The sequence below is a fragment of the Vigna radiata genome, unplaced genomic scaffold (genome assembly GCF_000741045.1).
Source record: "Vigna radiata var. radiata cultivar VC1973A unplaced genomic scaffold, Vradiata_ver6 scaffold_319, whole genome shotgun sequence".
Classification (NCBI taxonomy): Eukaryota; Viridiplantae; Streptophyta; class Magnoliopsida; order Fabales; family Fabaceae; genus Vigna; species Vigna radiata.
Window position 1 is genome coordinate 53,723 of NW_014542600.1, and position 18,046 is coordinate 71,768.

Below are 18,046 nucleotides of genomic sequence, written 5' to 3' on the forward strand. Positions count from 1 at the left end.
GGGCTCAACTGGGTTCGAATAGGGTTTTGGATTGAAAAAGAAAAAAAAGAGATTTTGAAAAGATTGAAGAAGAAGGGGGTTGTGTCTGAAGTGCAAGAGAGGGGCAATGGGTTGAAGGGTGACCCAGGCTCGAGCAATCGCAAATGAAGGGCGACAATGGCACGAAGCGCGCGAAGAAGAATAGGAGCGAATTCGAAATAGAAAAAAAGGAAGGAGGGAAATGAATGAGAAAGTAAAATTTGAATATAAAGAAGCATAGTGTCCGCCAGGCAGGCAACACAAAATAAATAAGTAGGGCCACGGACGCTAATTGAGATACAACTAATGGAGATAAATTATTTAATATATGATCTTATGTCGCTTTTAGGCCTTTTTATCCGTTTAAATAACGTCATAGTGCAATATGCTAATTTTAGTTTAATAATTCTCTTTAATATAAGGTATTATTCAATCTTAATATATGTTTAACTTTGTAAATTTGAATATTTAATATTTTTAAAATAATTTGTAAGTTAATTTAAAAAATGATTATTTTGTGTATAGGTAACTAAATTATCTCAAAATATAAATTTGACATCCATAAATTTCAAAACTTTATCCTAAGGCGAAAACATATTTTTTAAAAACTTTAATCTTTCAACATCTATATTCTATTCAAAATATAATAGTTTCAATTGTTCAATTACATCATTCCAAAAATAATTAAAATGATTAAAGAAATAAAACAACTACAATTGCTTTGTTTCAAAAGTTAATATCAAAAGAATTTTTTAAAGAACTCAAAATTTTTCTCATCATCTCACGAATCTATCGTGCCTCTAGAACATTTACAATATCATCTACTTACGATAATTTCATTCACAAACACACAAACACAACACTAGTACAAAAACATCATATAACATCACGCATTTAATGTCCAACTACTGAATAACCAACATTAAAAATGACCGATGACATTTTTGTAAATAAATGTAATTATTATACGTCGTTTAGGACTATAATTTGACATTAAATGGTAATAAGACATTGTTTAGGATTGTAATTCGACATCCTATTAGGTAAATTTCACGAAAATGTTTGGCGCAAAGATGAAAATGTACTTACGTATGACGTCCAATGTCCTAGAATTATACGTCAAAATGTTATAAAACGTCAAATTCCCTAAAATTAGACACTATATGTTAATTTTAATAAAAATTTGAGTGGGAGGTTGAAAATTCATTCATGTTATCTTAGCGCGACACCTTCATAGGCGCATTCTACTTTCTTTCTTATTGGTGGCAACACTTTATTTCAACGAACCCACCTTTTTGAATATTAGTTATCGTTTTCGTTTTCAAGAACTTGTTTGTTGTTGTTGTTTTTGTTTGTTATTTGTTTGTTGTTGTTCTTTGTTGTTCATAGTGTACTACACGTTATACATCTAAGCTTTTACGGTAGAACTGAAAGTATATTGAAAACAAGTCCAAATGACTTGAAAACTTGTTTAAAGCACCAAAATATCATGAAAAGCTCCCACGAAAAAAAATTAGATCAAAATTCAAAGTCTAACTATTTTAAATATCTTTACAAAGTTTGAAAAAAAAAACAAAATAAATTTCTAAAAAATAGAAAACGACGTTTTCTACAAAATCTAGAAGGATTAAGCGGCTTTGCAAGCTACCATTATATAAAAAAAAAAAAAAATTCTATCCTAAGTCCATATATAATAACAGCAAATCAGACAATTGGAAGAAATGTTATGGTCGTTTAAAGATTTATCGTTGTTCACTTTTCAAATAATTTTTATACTTCACACAGACCCAAATTAAGAGCTCCTGGTGTTTTTTCTTGAACTAGGGTTCTAAAGGAGTGGTAAAAAAAGATTCAACCAAAACCAATAACCATAGCTATCAAAACCAAAAATCACAAGTTAATACTACTATTGTTGTCACAACTTGTGTATTTGCTTATAATTCATAGTTCATGAGGTATAAAATACCAAAAACTGCGTTACATTTGTTGTTTTTCTGCTTTCAAGTTTTGTAGAGTTGTAAAAAATGATCACAATTAATTAAAAAGAACAAAAAATTTGATTAGGATAATGACTAACTCAATTGACGTCATACATAAAGAAATATTCAACGTGAATTTGCTTTCTCACACTATTATAGAAAAAGTGCACCATACAATAATGTATGACATGAGGGAAACCAAACATGCCCAATGAATAAGCACTAAGTGGCACGAAGTGGCCAAAACTACCTTAAAGAAAATTAATGACTCCACTGCAAATTAGAACTGCATGGTCATGGATAATAAATCAAAGGGGAAAAAAGAAAGATTTCTATCACAACTAATAATAATTATTTTTCCTGGATTTATACTTTTGAAATGTATTCTTCCATAAACCAAATCATGTAGTGTCAAATGCACCATTAATTATAACTTCTTATGTAAAGTGAGAATAAAAATGCAATTATATAGAAATATAAAAACTATACTATAAAATTTTAGATAAAGTATTTGTTAAGAAGTGGACTTTATGGTGAGGTTTCCTGGATAAAGTATTTGTTAAAATTTTAGATAAAGCCTAACTCAACCCTACAAAATTGGCTTGTATGGTGAGGTTTGCACCCCACTTATATGTGGTCTGATAGCAGCTCAACAACGGGTGGAATAAAAAATGCCCATGAAACTAGAAATATCGCTAGAATAGGCTCTAACCATGGTTCTGATATCATATTAAGAAGTAGGTTTTAAGCCTAACTCAACCCCACAAAACTGGCTCTATGATGAGGTTTGCACCCTACTTATATATTATAATTTGGCCTTATCTGTAGTTGATGCGGGACTTCCAACAATATTCTTACTATGTTTTCTAAGATACCACTACACAATTGTGTAATTATATTTTTGCACATGCAATTAAGTTTTTTTTTTTTTTTTTTTAAGAAAACATGCTATTAGAATGCGAGGGCCTTTGATGATGGTAGGGCCTTTGACGGTGGTAGGGCCTTCGATGGTGGCAGGGCATTCGACGACAGCAAAATCTTCGACAAAAACTCTTTGTGACGATGGTGATTGAAAAAGAAATGGGATGAGTTGGGCATTATTAAACAAAAAGGTAAAATTAAAAACACATTTCAAGCAATTAACTAAACTGCAAATATAAAAGGTTCAATTTTTTTAACTAAGCTACAAAATGATACAATTTAGTTTTTGGTAAAAATAGTTTAGTTTTTCTAAGTTAATTATGCCTAGCTCTACCAACTAATATATTTTTTTTATCTTAAAACAATCTAAATAATATTCACATTCATATATCAACGACAATCGTAACTAATCTTGTTTGCTTGATATCATGATTATTATTTATGATAATATATCACCTTCTTATTATTATCATCTATTTGAGGTAAGTATTATTTCAATGATTATTATTTACTATCACATGTTAATCTTATGAATACACATGTATCTCACCAAAAAATACATTTATTCTCTCTTTCACTTAAAAGATCCAAACTATTTTATTCAGTGTTATAAAGTCTTTTATATATCTATCTTCTCCCATGTTTCAATTCTCAAAAATACACATTAAAAAAGACTTTAAAACCACTCAAATCATGTCATATATTCAAAGGACTACGTCTAGGATTCCTACCAAAACAACTTCCAAGAATTTGAAACTAATAATTGCATTCTGAACTTTGTAATTTGAAAACACTTTTGAGTTTTGGATCATGCATCCGAAAGTTAAAATTGAATTTCACATTACATCATCGTGAATACAATTTCTAATGTCAATTCATTGATTTGAATCATATAATTTCAAATAATATTTTCAAATTCTAGATATAATCTAGAATAAACCACTTTTTTCTTTCAAATTGTAGACAACTTCTAAATTATACAACTCTAGAAAAGCTTTTGTCGTACACAACATGAAAGAACTTCAAATCAAAAACCCAAACCCAAAATCAACTACCAACTACCAACTTTCAAGCTTCAAAGTATAATAATCTTCAATTCTTTTGATGAATGTGTCAAAATCTTACTTTCAGCACCTCATCTGTGAGGAAAACAAAAGCCAAATGAACAAAAGTTTTGCTAAGAAAAACCTTCACTTCCATTTAAAAGAAGGTAAAAAATGGAAGTTTAAAAATTAATAGAGGTGTAGAAAGAAATTATAAGGGTGAAAAAGAGAATTGCAATGCAATATGAATCTTGGACTCACAAAGACCAAGATACGAGATTGAATATGTAATAAACTATTAGATTTGGACACAATTTACTTAAAAACTTAAATTTGTAATATATTTGTACTGTTTTATACTAAAAAAACTTAAATTATTTTTACCATAACTTATTTATATTGTTTAACAGTTCGGTTTAAATAAATCAAACTTATTTTATTTGTACTACAATTAATTGATTAACTATGATTTAGGTTTAGGTTTCTTATTCTTGGTTACATTCCTCTCTCACTGTGTCCAAGCCTCTTTATTTTTGTGCATAATTATCAATTTACCTTTCCCCAAGAAAAAAAGAGGCATTTAATAAATGTCAAACCCTGTCCACCTCTTAGCCTCTGTTATTACCCTTTCTCATTTCATCTTCCTTGTCTTGAGAACTCAAAATTTATAAGGGTGCAAAAGTTGGTCCTCTTGACAAATTTTGATTTCCCTCCCCTCATAGCTAGTTCTCTCTTTTTCCAGTAAGCTTTCTTTTATATGTTTGATCAGTCTTAGCAAATGGAGATGTTGTAAAATGTAAATCGATTAGTCAAAATAAGGTAGCATAATAACATTTGATATATATGCAGAACAGAATATGAGTTCTATTTCATATTTGGGTCGTTTAAAAACATTTTAGGACAACTTAAGGTTAGAAAATATTACATTTTTGTTCTGCTTAAAAGTGCACAGAACAGAATAGGATATTCCATTTTTGTTTTGTTCGTGCAACAATTGCTACGTAAGTGTTTCCAGAACTTTTTGTTGATCAGGATTGATGTCTGGATTAAAACATATGCTGTGGTTGATATTCCATTAATTAGAACGAGTGTTGCCACTCCCATGTTTCTGTTGTCTCCAATTCAAATGATTATTAGATAAAATACATGTCGTGTTTGATATTCCATTTTTATATTTTATTAGTTATAATATGAATACTCACTATTTCTGACTTGTGTTTTGCTCTGCCTCATTTATGCAATTTCGAAGGTTAATCGTAGTTCAGGATTTCACTTAAAAATGGATGGGATTCCTAACTATGTGTAATTTTGTATTGTCGATCCCATCTATGCTAGCAGTAGAAGTATGTTATTGTTTATAGTGTTAAACCTATTTCCAACCATCAGTTTTCAGGATTAAATCATAGTGTGTACTGAATTGGTGATTAGAAGAGCATATAAGTATAAACTCTGAATTTGTTTTCAGAGTTTATCAAAACACTTTCATCAATGTAGTGATGTGATTTTAGAGTTTGTTTATTTTTAGTTGTAGTACCAATATTGATAACTGCCAGTCTTGGTCTAAACTTACGAATGAATTAATTTCTTGGCTAACCTTGGCTAAGTATTTCTAATGTTAAGGATGATTTGTTCTAATGCTATTTTCCTCACTTTAGCTCAGAATCTCCACAAACAAACCAACTTTGCTCCATTGCCTATGCAATTCAGACTCTCTTTTAAATGAGGTATAGCTTATGTGTCTCTGATCATTCTGCATATTTGGCTTATTTTCTCCATATATGTGAGAGTGTTTATGCAACCATTCTTTGGGTTATTAGACGTTTGTTATTACAAATCCATCATTTCTTAATTAGGCCTTTAGGAGTTCTTTTTTCCTGTAATGAGTGCCTAGGCCATGCTATCAATCTATCTGTGTGCTAAAGTAATTGTTGATCTTTTCTTACATGTGATAACTTGATACTCCTTTTAATGGATGACGTCTCATTATCTTGTAGATTGCTAAAGCGCCCCTAGTACCAGACACAAGTTATATTGCCAAGCCAACTGCCTCTAGAAGCATTTGGGTGTGCTATTCTTGAGCTTGAACTTATGAATCTCAATCTCAGTTTAAGAAACTCACTTTAGTAGAAAAGTATGGAATTGCCTCTAATTTGTCCAGATGAATTGAGCTAAATTTGTTTAGCTTTAATTGAGAAGTGTAATTGTTTGTAATTGAGAACTATTTTCATCTTATGTATAATTTAGCTTTAATTCTAAAATGTTTTCAAATTGTGAATTAAAAAATAATTTACTGAATTGTATTGTAGTTGATTGAACTAAAAAATAGTTCAATTTAGTTTTTTTAACTATTTTTTAGTTCAGTTCAGTTTATTTGAACTATTTTATAGTTAACTGTAATTGATTTATAGTACAATATAAACGGTGCAGTTTGCCCACTCCTACTTACAATAATAAACTTTCTAAATAATAACCATGACTAAAAGTAATTAGTCACCCATTTAATGTATTAACTAAAAATTATTAATAACTAAAATAATTTTTATTGTATATAAAAAGTTATAATTGATCTCTAAATTCATAATTAAAATAATTTTTATTATGAATTCGTCTTTAAACTAATCATTAATATTAGTTATCAAGATTTTACCTATCAAATAAATTAGTCTCTAATCAAAAAATTAGTCTAAACATATTTTTTTGTCACTAAAAGTGATATGTTTTTTTTTTTGAATTTTCTTGCAGTAATACTTTCAATGTTGATCTTACTTTTAATATACCATCCATTTCCACAATCAAGCATTACTCCCCTTTCAAATTTAAAATAATAAAATCATACAAGTAATCTCTCAATAGTAAACCCTAAATTGATATCAAATATAATTTAAGAATCAATTTGAAGGGTACTTTAATATTTGGCATCCACTTAGCATTATTTCTAACATTAAAGAAACTAATTATATAGATTTTTCTATATTTGGGATTATTTAGGAGAGAAGGTAATAGTTTAAGAATGATATTGATATTTATTTTAAATTTTCTCTCAATTTTTATTTCTTTTCTTCTGATAAAAGATCAAGTACACATTTTCATTCCCTTTAGTTACACGATTTAAACAAGTCACCACAAATAGTAATTTTTCTCTTTTGGTTTTAGAAGCTCAGACATTGTAGGGAAAAATTGTTACATCAAGAACTTACACTATTTTGATATTGTACACTGCATACTGTAAACAGTAAACTGCAAAGAACTAAACATGAACCTTTGAGGCACACATATCAAAACCAAAAAAGTGAAAACCTTTGTATTGACACTAATGGAAGGTCATTCTTATAGAAGCTAGAGGTGAGACAGGTGAGTCATCACTGCCACTTTGAGAGTCTCCTACCCATGCATCTTGGACTTGAGCTGCAAATTGCAGATTCCACAAAACATCCTCATTAGAGGGTCTCTCTGCTGCTTCTTTGACTAGGCACCTCACACAAATTTCCATCATTGTCTTCAACGATTGATCTAAGCACACCTTGCGAACTGCTGGATCTATAATGCTCCTCCTAGCTTCATCATCAGCTGTTATGCTTGCTTGCAACTATCTCATGTTCCAAAGTTAAAACAAAATCATAAGAGTGCAAATTAATGAAAAGTATTAAGGTTAATTGTGTTTTTAACCCTTCATGTACTATCCTTCAGGTATTGAGAAAGAGCAACATTAAATCAAGTCATATTAACAAGGTTTAGAGTAAAGTTGTCAATTTAGCACTAAGGCTGAATAGCATTGTTTTTTCCTATATTTGTAGCAATGATTCTAATGTAATCAAATATGATAAATTCATACCAATGGGAAGCATACATAGGCTTGTTTAGAAATATTAAATTGATATTGTTAATGGTCTTACAATTTAATCATTTATTTTGATACCTTTCGGGCATGAGATTGTAAGTCTGAACTCTGCTTATTCAAAAAAAAACAAAACAAAAAAAACCTTTTCTGTTCATAACTAATTTATATCTTAAATTTTCCTCCCTGCTTGGTGTGATTGTTTTTTCTTTTACATTTGATTAATATCTGTGAGATCATGTGGAAATCTACTATTTTGTTTGATGACTTAGCACCACATTCATCTTAGCAATCTAAGTATAAGTTGAAAGTCTTACATGGAGTATAAACAAGAAAGTTGAATGGTATATAAGAAGAACATGACATATAAACATAAAATTTTAAGGTTTTATGCTCTGGAGTCTTTTGTATGGACAACTCATACCTCAAAGGTAGTTGTTGGAAGTTTCACATTAACTAGAGATAAGACCAATTTATAATATATAAGTGAGTACAAACCTCATCTTACAAACCCGTTTTCAATCTCTCCAGTTTATTCCAGTAAAAGATTTCCAAAACTTATCAGGATGTCTACTGGATCATACCAAAGTCCTCTAATTTTGAAGGTTTAAAGGGTTAAAAAGAAAGTAAAACTGGAAAATATTGAATAAACAAAAATCTCCTTCATTACCAGATCCTTTAAAGTGTCCACATTCCTTGATTTTATTGTCCTTCCTAGAATGAGTTCCAGCAGGATTACTCCAAAGTCATATACATCAGACTCGTCTTCCTGTTTTACACTGCAACAACAGCATGTTTTGAATCAATCTCTCATAATAATTTTCACATCAGTATCACGTGACTTTTTTTCATGCACGTAGAAAAGTAAAGCAAGATGAATCCTCTTTTCCGTTAACAGAAGCTGAGTACATGTAGCTCAAAACCAAGTTAAATTTCCCTCACTCACTTTTTATTAGTGCTAGGACTTTTGAATTCTCTAGAAGGATTACCTTGTCCAACCTGAAAGAATAAGCAGGGTTGAATAATAACTGAAGTCAGCTTTATCAAGCAAAATAAAAGACCAAACATCATGGTGGAACATGATTTATTTTCCTCGGAAAAGAACATAAAATAATCCATACCTTCCTCATGAGAGATAACAAAGGCAGGTCATAAATTTTGATTTTTGCAACAAAATTTTGGTCAAGTAAAACATCTGTGATTTTGAGATTGTTTGAATATACACCAGGTACAATTCCTGCATGCAAATATTGGATGCCTTTTGCTACTCCAATAGCAGCTTCTATGCGTTGAGTCCATGTCAGTGATTTTCTGTAGTGTCTATCTGCCACATAACAGGTTAAAGAGATGGTTGTTGTGAGAAATGCCATTATTGTCTCAACCTTCCATTGTGACTGAAATAAATGGTTTAACAAGAAAAAACAAAACTTATTGTTAAATTTAGAACATCATGAAAGTGATATACAGATATTTTACTAATAGAATTTCATCAAGAGAAACTTCCATATCCATTCTATTTCTTGTTGGACTGATACCAGTTTTACACTGCTATCCGAGAAACAAGTTTTTATGAATCACCTGAAATCCAGCTCTTGAGTGTGCCATTAGGAACATACTCAAACACAATGAATATGCTGCTGACACTTGAATCATCCAAATAACATTCAAAGCAGTGTCCAAGAACACTGACTAAATGACGATGCCTGTATTTGAATATCTGCTCTATGTTATGCACAAAATCTTGAGTGCTGAAGCTTTTGGTGATTTTTACACTTCTAATGGCAACAAGTAAACCATCCTTTAGTTGACCTCTGTGCATCTGAAGCACATAAGAAAAAGATATAATTTTATGATGGAATACAAATCAAATTAAGTTCTGTTAAGATATGTCAAATATTGATATTAGGCAATCAAATATTGTATTAGATATAATTTAGATATTATTATAATTTGTATAGATTTGTACACTTATCATTCCTTTAATAGATGAAAATTATAGAACCCTTATATATATATATATATATATATATATATATATATATATATATATATATATATGGTACTCTACTCTTTGAAATAATACACCAGAATTATTCTTTAAACCTTATAATATGCTACCATGCAAACTGATGGGTATGTTATGACATGAACATGAATTAGCCGCAACATATTTGTCAAGAAACTAGTGTTTCATAACATTTTAAGCTAGAAAACAGATTCATTCCTCAATATGACATAACACTCCCCTGAATCTTAGGGTCAAAGGAATAGTTTTCTATAATCAACGTAGACATTATAATTAAAACAAGTGACGTACCTTTCCCTGAGAACCTTCACCCATAAAACAAGCCGAGTCAAAGTTGTTTGTAGCTGCTACAATCTCATCTAGTGAGAAAGTTCGATAAGGAGGCAGATCAACTGTTCCGAACTTCATTGTTTGAGATATATACCCTTTAGTATGGTAAAAATAAATAATTGTCATCTATCTTTTATATGTAAGGATAGAAAGGAATTTATAAAGCAAGTTTAGTTGTTCTGTGTGATGCAATTAAACATATTTTTTTTTAGTGCATGTAATTTTCTTTTCTATTCATAACTAGAGTTTCACTTTCTGCTACACTCCGTTAATGAATGCATTTCAGAAATAAAATTTATAATTATTAATCGGCATGCTCTGCTCTAAATCCTTGTCATCTTGTATTAGAAGTAGACTTTAAGCCTAACTCAACCCCACAAAACCGGCTTGTATGTCCAACAACAAATATTGCTAGGATACGCTTTAAGGATGACTCTGATACCATATTAGAAGTACACTTTAAACCTAATTCAATCCCACAAAACTGGTTTATAAGGTGAGGTTTGCACCCAATTTATATACTATAAATTAGCCTTATCTCTAATCAATGTGAAACTTCCACCATCCTGATCTTTTAATGTTCGTTATTGGTGAATTTCTGATTCTTTGAATATCAAAGGCTCAAGGATGCCACACAAGAAAAAAACCAAGTTGCAATAGTTTACATTTTCATTGAGGCAAGAATTGAATAAAACTCAAGCTTCTAATGTCTAAACTGAACCGCCCAATTTCCTTCCAATAACAAAATTTTAAGCATTTGTAAATGTAAAGTATTGTTATTTTTTAAGGTGATAATATAACTTGGGTACTTTGTCTACACACATACAAATAATTCATGGCACCAATTAACAATTGCATGTGAGAGTTTTCAAGATAATATGCAAGTTGAAAAATGCAAAAATTTGTATAAGGAATGTGCCAGTGTGCACACACATACAAATGTATGCTATTCAGAGTGAGGGAGTTACTTGCATCAGAGAGTAACTTAGAGGTATATCCAGAAGCTGCGTTCTCGGATATTAATTTTGTTGGAGGAGGATTCTTGGTTTTTCTTTTGACATTTCCTCTTCTGATAATAAAAAAAAGCAGTGCAATAATTGCCACTCCTCCAAAAGTTCCACATACTATCCCAAGGGAGAGAACTGCCTTAGATACTCGTTTGTGCTTCTTTCCCTCAGGTACTACTCCCACAGCTATGGCTTCAGTGTGGCAAAAGGGTAGTGCATGCTGATTTTGATTTGTCTCTTCTAGACAATTTCTGGCATACAAGACAGTCCTATCATTGGCATTTGACATTAAACATTTTGGTAAGATTCCAGTCAAAAGATTTGAGGACAAATCCACTGCTTGAAGACCAGAATTGCAAGACAGATTCTCCAAAAGCATTCCTGTTAATTTGTTCCCAGAAATGTTGAGATAAGTAATAGAAGGGAGTGACATTAGTGCTAGTTGAAATGGTCCAACAAATGTGTTTGCTGAGATGTCAAGTCTCTCAAGTTGATAACATGAGCTAATTTCATCAGGTATGCTAGACCTGAACTTGTTGTTTCTTAGTACTAGAGTAACTAGTTTGTCACCAAGCTGGGGAAACCGAGGTCCAAAACCATTATCATCCAATTCCAGCACTTGGAGATTCGTCAAACGGTGCAAATCAGGCACTGGTCCATAAAAGTGGTTATGTGAAAGTGAAAGAATTCTCATATTCTCCAAGCTACTCAGTGAATCCGGAAGTGAACCATTGAACAAGTTGTGTTTCAAACTTAAAACAGTTAAGGCTGGAAAGGAATCAAACCATTCAGGAAGATGGCCAGAAAACATGTTGTAATCTAGAATGAGTGTTTGGAGATGTGACAGTAACGAGAGCTCTGGAGGGATGGAACCATATAAGAAATTTGAACTGGCATTGAAAATTTCCAGTGATGATAATTGAGAAATCTTACCAGGCAATGGACCCCATATGCCAAGAGAAACCAAAGTGAGGACTTTGAGACTGGGAAGCCTAACCAGTGTTGTGAAAAAGGAATTTATTGAGAAATTTTTAGCAAGAAGTGGAGCTCTTGTTTCACCAACAATGTGCAGCTGGGTTATGGTGCCATCATAGCAAACAACAGTGAGAGAAGATGTTGAATCTGTGCTGCAAAAGTCTGTGTTGTTGTTCCAGCTGCTTAAAACAGCTGGAAAGTTCAATTGCCGTTGAATTCTTAGGAAGGTTTGCGAGTGAGAGGATTGCAGTTGCTCCGAGTGATAGATTGAAAGTAAAACTGTTACCAAAACCAGAAGCACCGAAAGAGGAACCCTATTTCCCATTACAGACAGAGGAGTTTTTGGTATACTCTAGTTTGCTCTAGATTACACTCTTTCCAGAACTGAAGCTTCGTTCTCTTTCACATCCACAGCCAGATTCTGTGCAATTCCAACAACACATGAATAAGAAAGTGGCAACAATATGTTCAATTGAAAAAAATGGTTTCTTACATCTCATTCTTTTCAGCCAAATTCAAACTCTGAAGAACAAGCAAATCAAACAAACAAGAAAAAAATCAAAAGAAATTTCCGTCATATATTCAGAAACTCATGCTTAAGGCTACGTCGACTAGAGATAAGAACAACTTATAATATCATATCGATCAGAAGTTGATTACAGATAACATCAACTTATAATACATTATAAAAATAAGATCAAATTATAATATACAAGTGGAAACAAATCTCACCTTACTAACTGGTTTTGTGAGTTGAATTAGATTTAAATCGACTTTTCAGTGTCACCGTTTCTCTGCACACACCAAGACAAACAGGGAGCACGGGTTGTGAAAGAAAAATGGAAAAGCCAAAACTCACTCTGCATCACTTCACAAAGCAACAGTTCATAATTAATTAACGAATGCACATAATTTTCATCCATTTATCTTCTCTTTTGTTTTATGGTCATAAAGTGAAGTCATATATCTTCACAAAGAAAAGCAAAAGAGAAGATTCTCTATAGAGAATATATGACTCTTTATTCCTCACCATGATAGTTTAACATGTCATGTGAGTGTTGTTTATGAAACAACACTTTTCTAATTGCATATGAGCATATGGTAATTCTTGGATAAAACAGTAAAAATTGAAAAAAAAAAATCATAGGTTAAAACTAGTCATAAATTAAAAATAACTGTTTTACAAATTATAGAAAATAAATTATTTTCTTACTTTTAAAAATTTGTTCATAATAAGTTCGTATAAAGGTTAAACAACTTTTTAATTACTCCATGTGGCCTTCAATATAAAGCAATGTAATTTCTATAAAATATTAGCTTTGTCTAACGTTATTAAATGTTACAAATATTTAGAATAAAGTCTTAAAAAGCATTAGTAATGAGAACGAATATAATATATTAGTAACATTCTTTCAAAGATTAATTAAATTAATCATGTTTCTCGAAATTTTGAGGTTAGATTTTTTGAAGATGGGTTTGCCTTTATTATCTTGTTATCGCACTTCAACTTTTATGCATGACCCTTCATTTTTATATGCTGGTTTTGGCGCCTTTTTTTTTTCTAACAGTTGGTGGACGAATCAGTCAGCCGCTTTTGTATAACCGTCTAATCATTTATGGATATAAAAAGCAAAGAGTAAAGTATACAAACAAATCTATGGAAGATTTTATTTTTCTGATTTTAGCTGTTTCTAAGATAAAAATCTGTTTATGATATAATTTCAGGTATTTGTTTTGAACTTAAATTTTTAATAAGTCTTAACTTTAATAGATTGCCTAAACATATAAACACTTATGTTCTTCCTAATTCTCATTTTGAAATTATTTAGGTTTGGCCAAAAGCTTCTAAGCTTGTTTCCGAAAAATAAATTTGTGCTAAAAGTTACATGATAATTGATTCTAGAATTAGATCATCTAAGTGTATAGACGAGTATGATAAATTAGTTTCATCATTATGACAAAACCAAAAAAAAAAAAATTAAGAAGACAAACAAGAAATTAAATAATAAGAAATAAAAGACTATACATTCAAAATGATTATTTAAAGAAAAGTACTAAAGTAAATCCACAAAAACAAAAATTACTAGAATATAAAGACTGTAGTTCTTGTCTTTGACAATCTTTGAACAAATGGGAGCATTGAGGCTACTCTTTTAGCATCACTCGCTAAGACTTAAGCTATTGAAAAGTTCAATAAAATGCACAAAACAAATAGCAAAACGTTCAAAACAGATTCACCAATAAAAACAATGATTGTGGTAAAATGCACACAATTTCAGTACTTTTAGAGGCTCTCTTTGATAATTTTTTTAGGCATTTGCTTAAAAGCTTTCGGTATTTCTTTTTCCACTCTTTTCTTAGCGCAAAAAAAGACCGCCACACACTAGAAATAGAGATGATATTTTGGTTTTGAAAGCTCAAAGAACAAGAAACGCAAAGTAGAAAAAACCCTACTAGAATCAAAATAAAGTTTGAAATTTCAACAAGACATAAGAGATTTTTTTTTTATGGACTTACCAATGATCTAATGGCAAGTATGAACCTAAAACTGTGAAGATAAGACATTTAAAGGCTTGTATATGATTCAATTTTGAAATCCAAGTTGTACATATTTTTTTGTTATATTTATAAGCTCAACTAAGAGAAAGTGACATAAAAAGGATTACACATTACTCTAGACAATATGGATGGATTTGAAAAGAAAAATAACCTAAACATATTGTTGAGATTGTTGATAAGGGAAGCACTGGTTTAGCTAAACCTTAATCTCACAGTGGTTCTGGTTTTTTATGATGACAACACATTATTGATAACACATGCATTGTTTACATGTTCAAATCTTTATTGTATATGTATTCTTGAAGAACATGTTTGTGTTAATTCTATATATGTGTGCATATTCACTGCTCTTTACATGAGATATGATTTGTGATTGCATTACATATGTGTTTAGAAAAGGAAACCACATGCACTTGGTTGAACTTATATTGTGTGGCAAAACTGCAAGTTTTAAGTCGACTTCATTATGAAGTAAGTCGATTAAAACTCGTAACTTTGCACAGATTTTCAAAAACAGTGTTGTGAGTAATTTTGCAAAGAAAAGATTTTCAAAACTGCATTGAAGTGACATAGTCGATTGTATGCGCAGGCAACTCGACTTAGTTAGTTATGTTTTGAATTTCTGTTGATGCTTGTGAACTATAACGACTATATTTTGTCTTTTTGACCAAGCATTAATTTTTAGTCAACTGAATTAAACGTGTAATCAATTTGGTTGATCTGACTGCTACTAATTGGTTCTAACATTCTTAACTGTCTGACTGAAGTCGACTGTATTAGTAGTGAAGTCGACTACAAGAGCGTCTGTTTAACAAAAAACTATAAATAGACGTGATTCTGTTTTACACAGAGACTTTGGTTATTCTAACAATTTCATTCTATTGTTTCAAATTTTGATATCTGTGAAAAGCTCCAAGAACTTATCAAGAAGACCGTGGAGATGTCTCTTGGATAGTTGCATGACGAGCAAGGTTGTGCTGAAAGAAAAGCTTGATCATACTACACGTTAAGGTGTACTAGAAACGTGATCATCTACTTCTCTCAATCTTGTGAAAATTGTGGCTGCCCTGTTGTGATTACAAGAAGAGGACGTGTTGCGTTCTGGGAAACTTTGAGGATTGTTCAAAGTTGACAAAGACTGCAGGAGAGGGGATATCTTGCGGCTATTCTTTGGGTAGTGTATGCCTATATTTTTATTAGAGGGTTAGAGAGGTGTTTTATATTTTGACGTAGAGGTCTCTAAGAAACCTTGTTGTAAAAGCCTTGACCATTATAGTGCATTTGCTTCTAGGACACTGGATGTAGGCAGTTTGGCCGAACCAGTATAAAAACTGTGTTTGAATTTCTCTATCCCTGATCTCTTTATTTTAAGTCAACTTTATTTTTAGTATAGTCAACTATTTTCCGCTGCACTGATTTATCTTTTCATACGAGATTCAAGAAACTTTTGAAAGGTTTATACTTTGTGAAAAAGATTTTGAAAAGACTCTGATTTTTTATTTTCACCAATTCATCCCCCCTCTTGGTGTTGAAACTGAGTCATTCTTTTTCCAACTCATATGATATGATTGAATGGAAAATATGAAGAAAAGACTCAAAAAAACTAAGAACATGATATCCAACACAATTAGGAGCATTTAAAAGGCACAAAACAATAGCCAAAACAACCAAAACATAACGGAAACAACGTTGATGACAAAATTATGAAAACTCTGACCTTTGTTGACTATTTTAACCATAACTTTCTCCACAAAATTTGAAGAGAAGGTTAGAAAAACATAAGGTAACACAGAAATGAAATGATGGATAAAGGACCAAGAGAGTTAGCTATTGAAGAGCCTAAGCTCTTGATACCAAATGATGGAAATATCCTTAGTTAGGTTTGGCTAAAGCTGTTAGAGAAAGTCATGGTGAAAGGTCAAGGGTGAGTGTTTGCGGATGTAAGACCCGAGGAAAATGTGAGTTTTAGGAATAAAGTTTTGTTAACGCTTGAGTATGTCTTCTTTTAAGAGTTGATATGTCTAATAAGATGTTGTGTCTGAATATCTTTGTTAAAACATAGTTAAGTTATTTCTTTCGTGTTATTTAATAAAGTGTAAAACATGTTCTTTTAGAAAAGAAGTGCCTTGTGTCTCAATACTAAGAGGGGGGGGGGAGTGAATTGGTGATCGATAAAAACAATTGCTTTTTAAATCTTTTCGCAAATTTAGAATGATCTTTAATCTATCTTGAAATCCAAGCAATAAAGTGCATGTAGTGAAAGTAAAAAAGGTAAGGAAAGAAATACAAATAGAGGATTTATACTGGTTCGGCCTCAATGCCTACATCCAATTTCCCTTCCAATCAAGCTTAGATTGAAGGCTCTTTCACCATAATGATTTGAGTTTTACACCAAAGGTTTTAAAAATAACTCTCTAAAAAATGTAAACACCTCTCCCACTCAACAATCAAATATAGAAAGATAACACCTGCATAAAGAACCACACATATTTGCTGTAACACCCTTTGAGAACACCTCTCAAAGTACCAAGAACTCCTCGCTCTTCTTCCTGACCGCACGCACAGGAAAAACAATACAATCCAAGATTGTAGAAAACAAAGTCTGATCAGTCAAGAGTACACTTCACTCATGCAGTAGTTGATCAGCAGTGAAAACCCAATCAGTTCTTCAAGAAACCTTCAAGATAATCAACTTCTATGAATCTTGTTTCTTGGAGTGTCTCAGCACACCTGTAACTCTCTTCTTAATTCACAAAATATCATATATGAAAGTTTAGAATGATCAGTTCATTATAGTACAGTGTGCAATGCATCAATATATAGTTTTCCTCATTACAGACACAAATCAATCGATTATGTTAGTAATGTAATCGATTAAATTAGTAACAGATGTAACAGAATTACAATTAACATAGTTCTAATTGAATGCACATTTAATGTAATCGGTTTGCAATAAATGCTAGTCAACATATTTGACCCTTAACACTGTTATGAATTAGCTTGAAAACAATTTTCAAATAATAATAGACTTAATTGATTACATAACCGGTGTAATCGATTAAGTGCTTCACTTAAACAAATTTTGAAAAGTTTCTCTTCAAAACTCATCACAACACATTTCATAAAAATGTTTGCAAAGACACAAGTTTTAATCCCTTTTACACTTAATTTAATCAGTTACTTGTTATTTTGCCACAGTTTAAAACATAAGTAATCTAATGAACTTAATTGATCACAACATCATTATAATCGATTATTTCTTACAGAGTTGCTTTGTGCTTGTGGTTTTATCACATTAAAAAATTTAGTATGCATACAGTAGATATAAACAAAATCATGATCACAATAGTATG

General features: G+C 31.2%; 1 protein-coding gene across 4 annotated transcripts; it reads right to left on the bottom strand.

The window, feature by feature from the left end:
- Nucleotides 1–7,003: 7,003 nt before the first annotated feature.
- LOC106780455 (probable inactive leucine-rich repeat receptor-like protein kinase At3g03770) lies at nt 7,004–13,083 on the bottom strand. 4 transcript variants are annotated; one of them, XM_014668742.2, is made up of 9 exons: nt 12,867–13,083; nt 12,093–12,555; nt 11,121–12,017; nt 10,114–10,247; nt 9,375–9,615; nt 8,918–9,120; nt 8,743–8,795; nt 8,467–8,575; nt 7,004–7,547 (listed from the first exon to the last, which is right to left on the bottom strand). In XM_014668742.2, exons 2-9 carry the CDS (start codon nt 12,457–12,459, stop codon nt 7,272–7,274), a joined length of 2,280 nt encoding a protein of 759 aa, XP_014524228.1. In that variant the 5' UTR covers nt 12,460–12,555; nt 12,867–13,083; the 3' UTR covers nt 7,004–7,271. The 4 variants fall into 4 exon arrangements, with proteins under 4 accessions (XP_014524228.1, XP_022632705.1, XP_014524226.1 ...); XM_022776984.1 differs by adding an exon at nt 12,628–12,656 and having other exon boundaries at nt 11,121–12,555; XM_014668740.2 differs by having other exon boundaries at nt 11,121–12,555.
- Between the last annotated feature and the right edge of the window lie 4,963 nt (nt 13,084–18,046).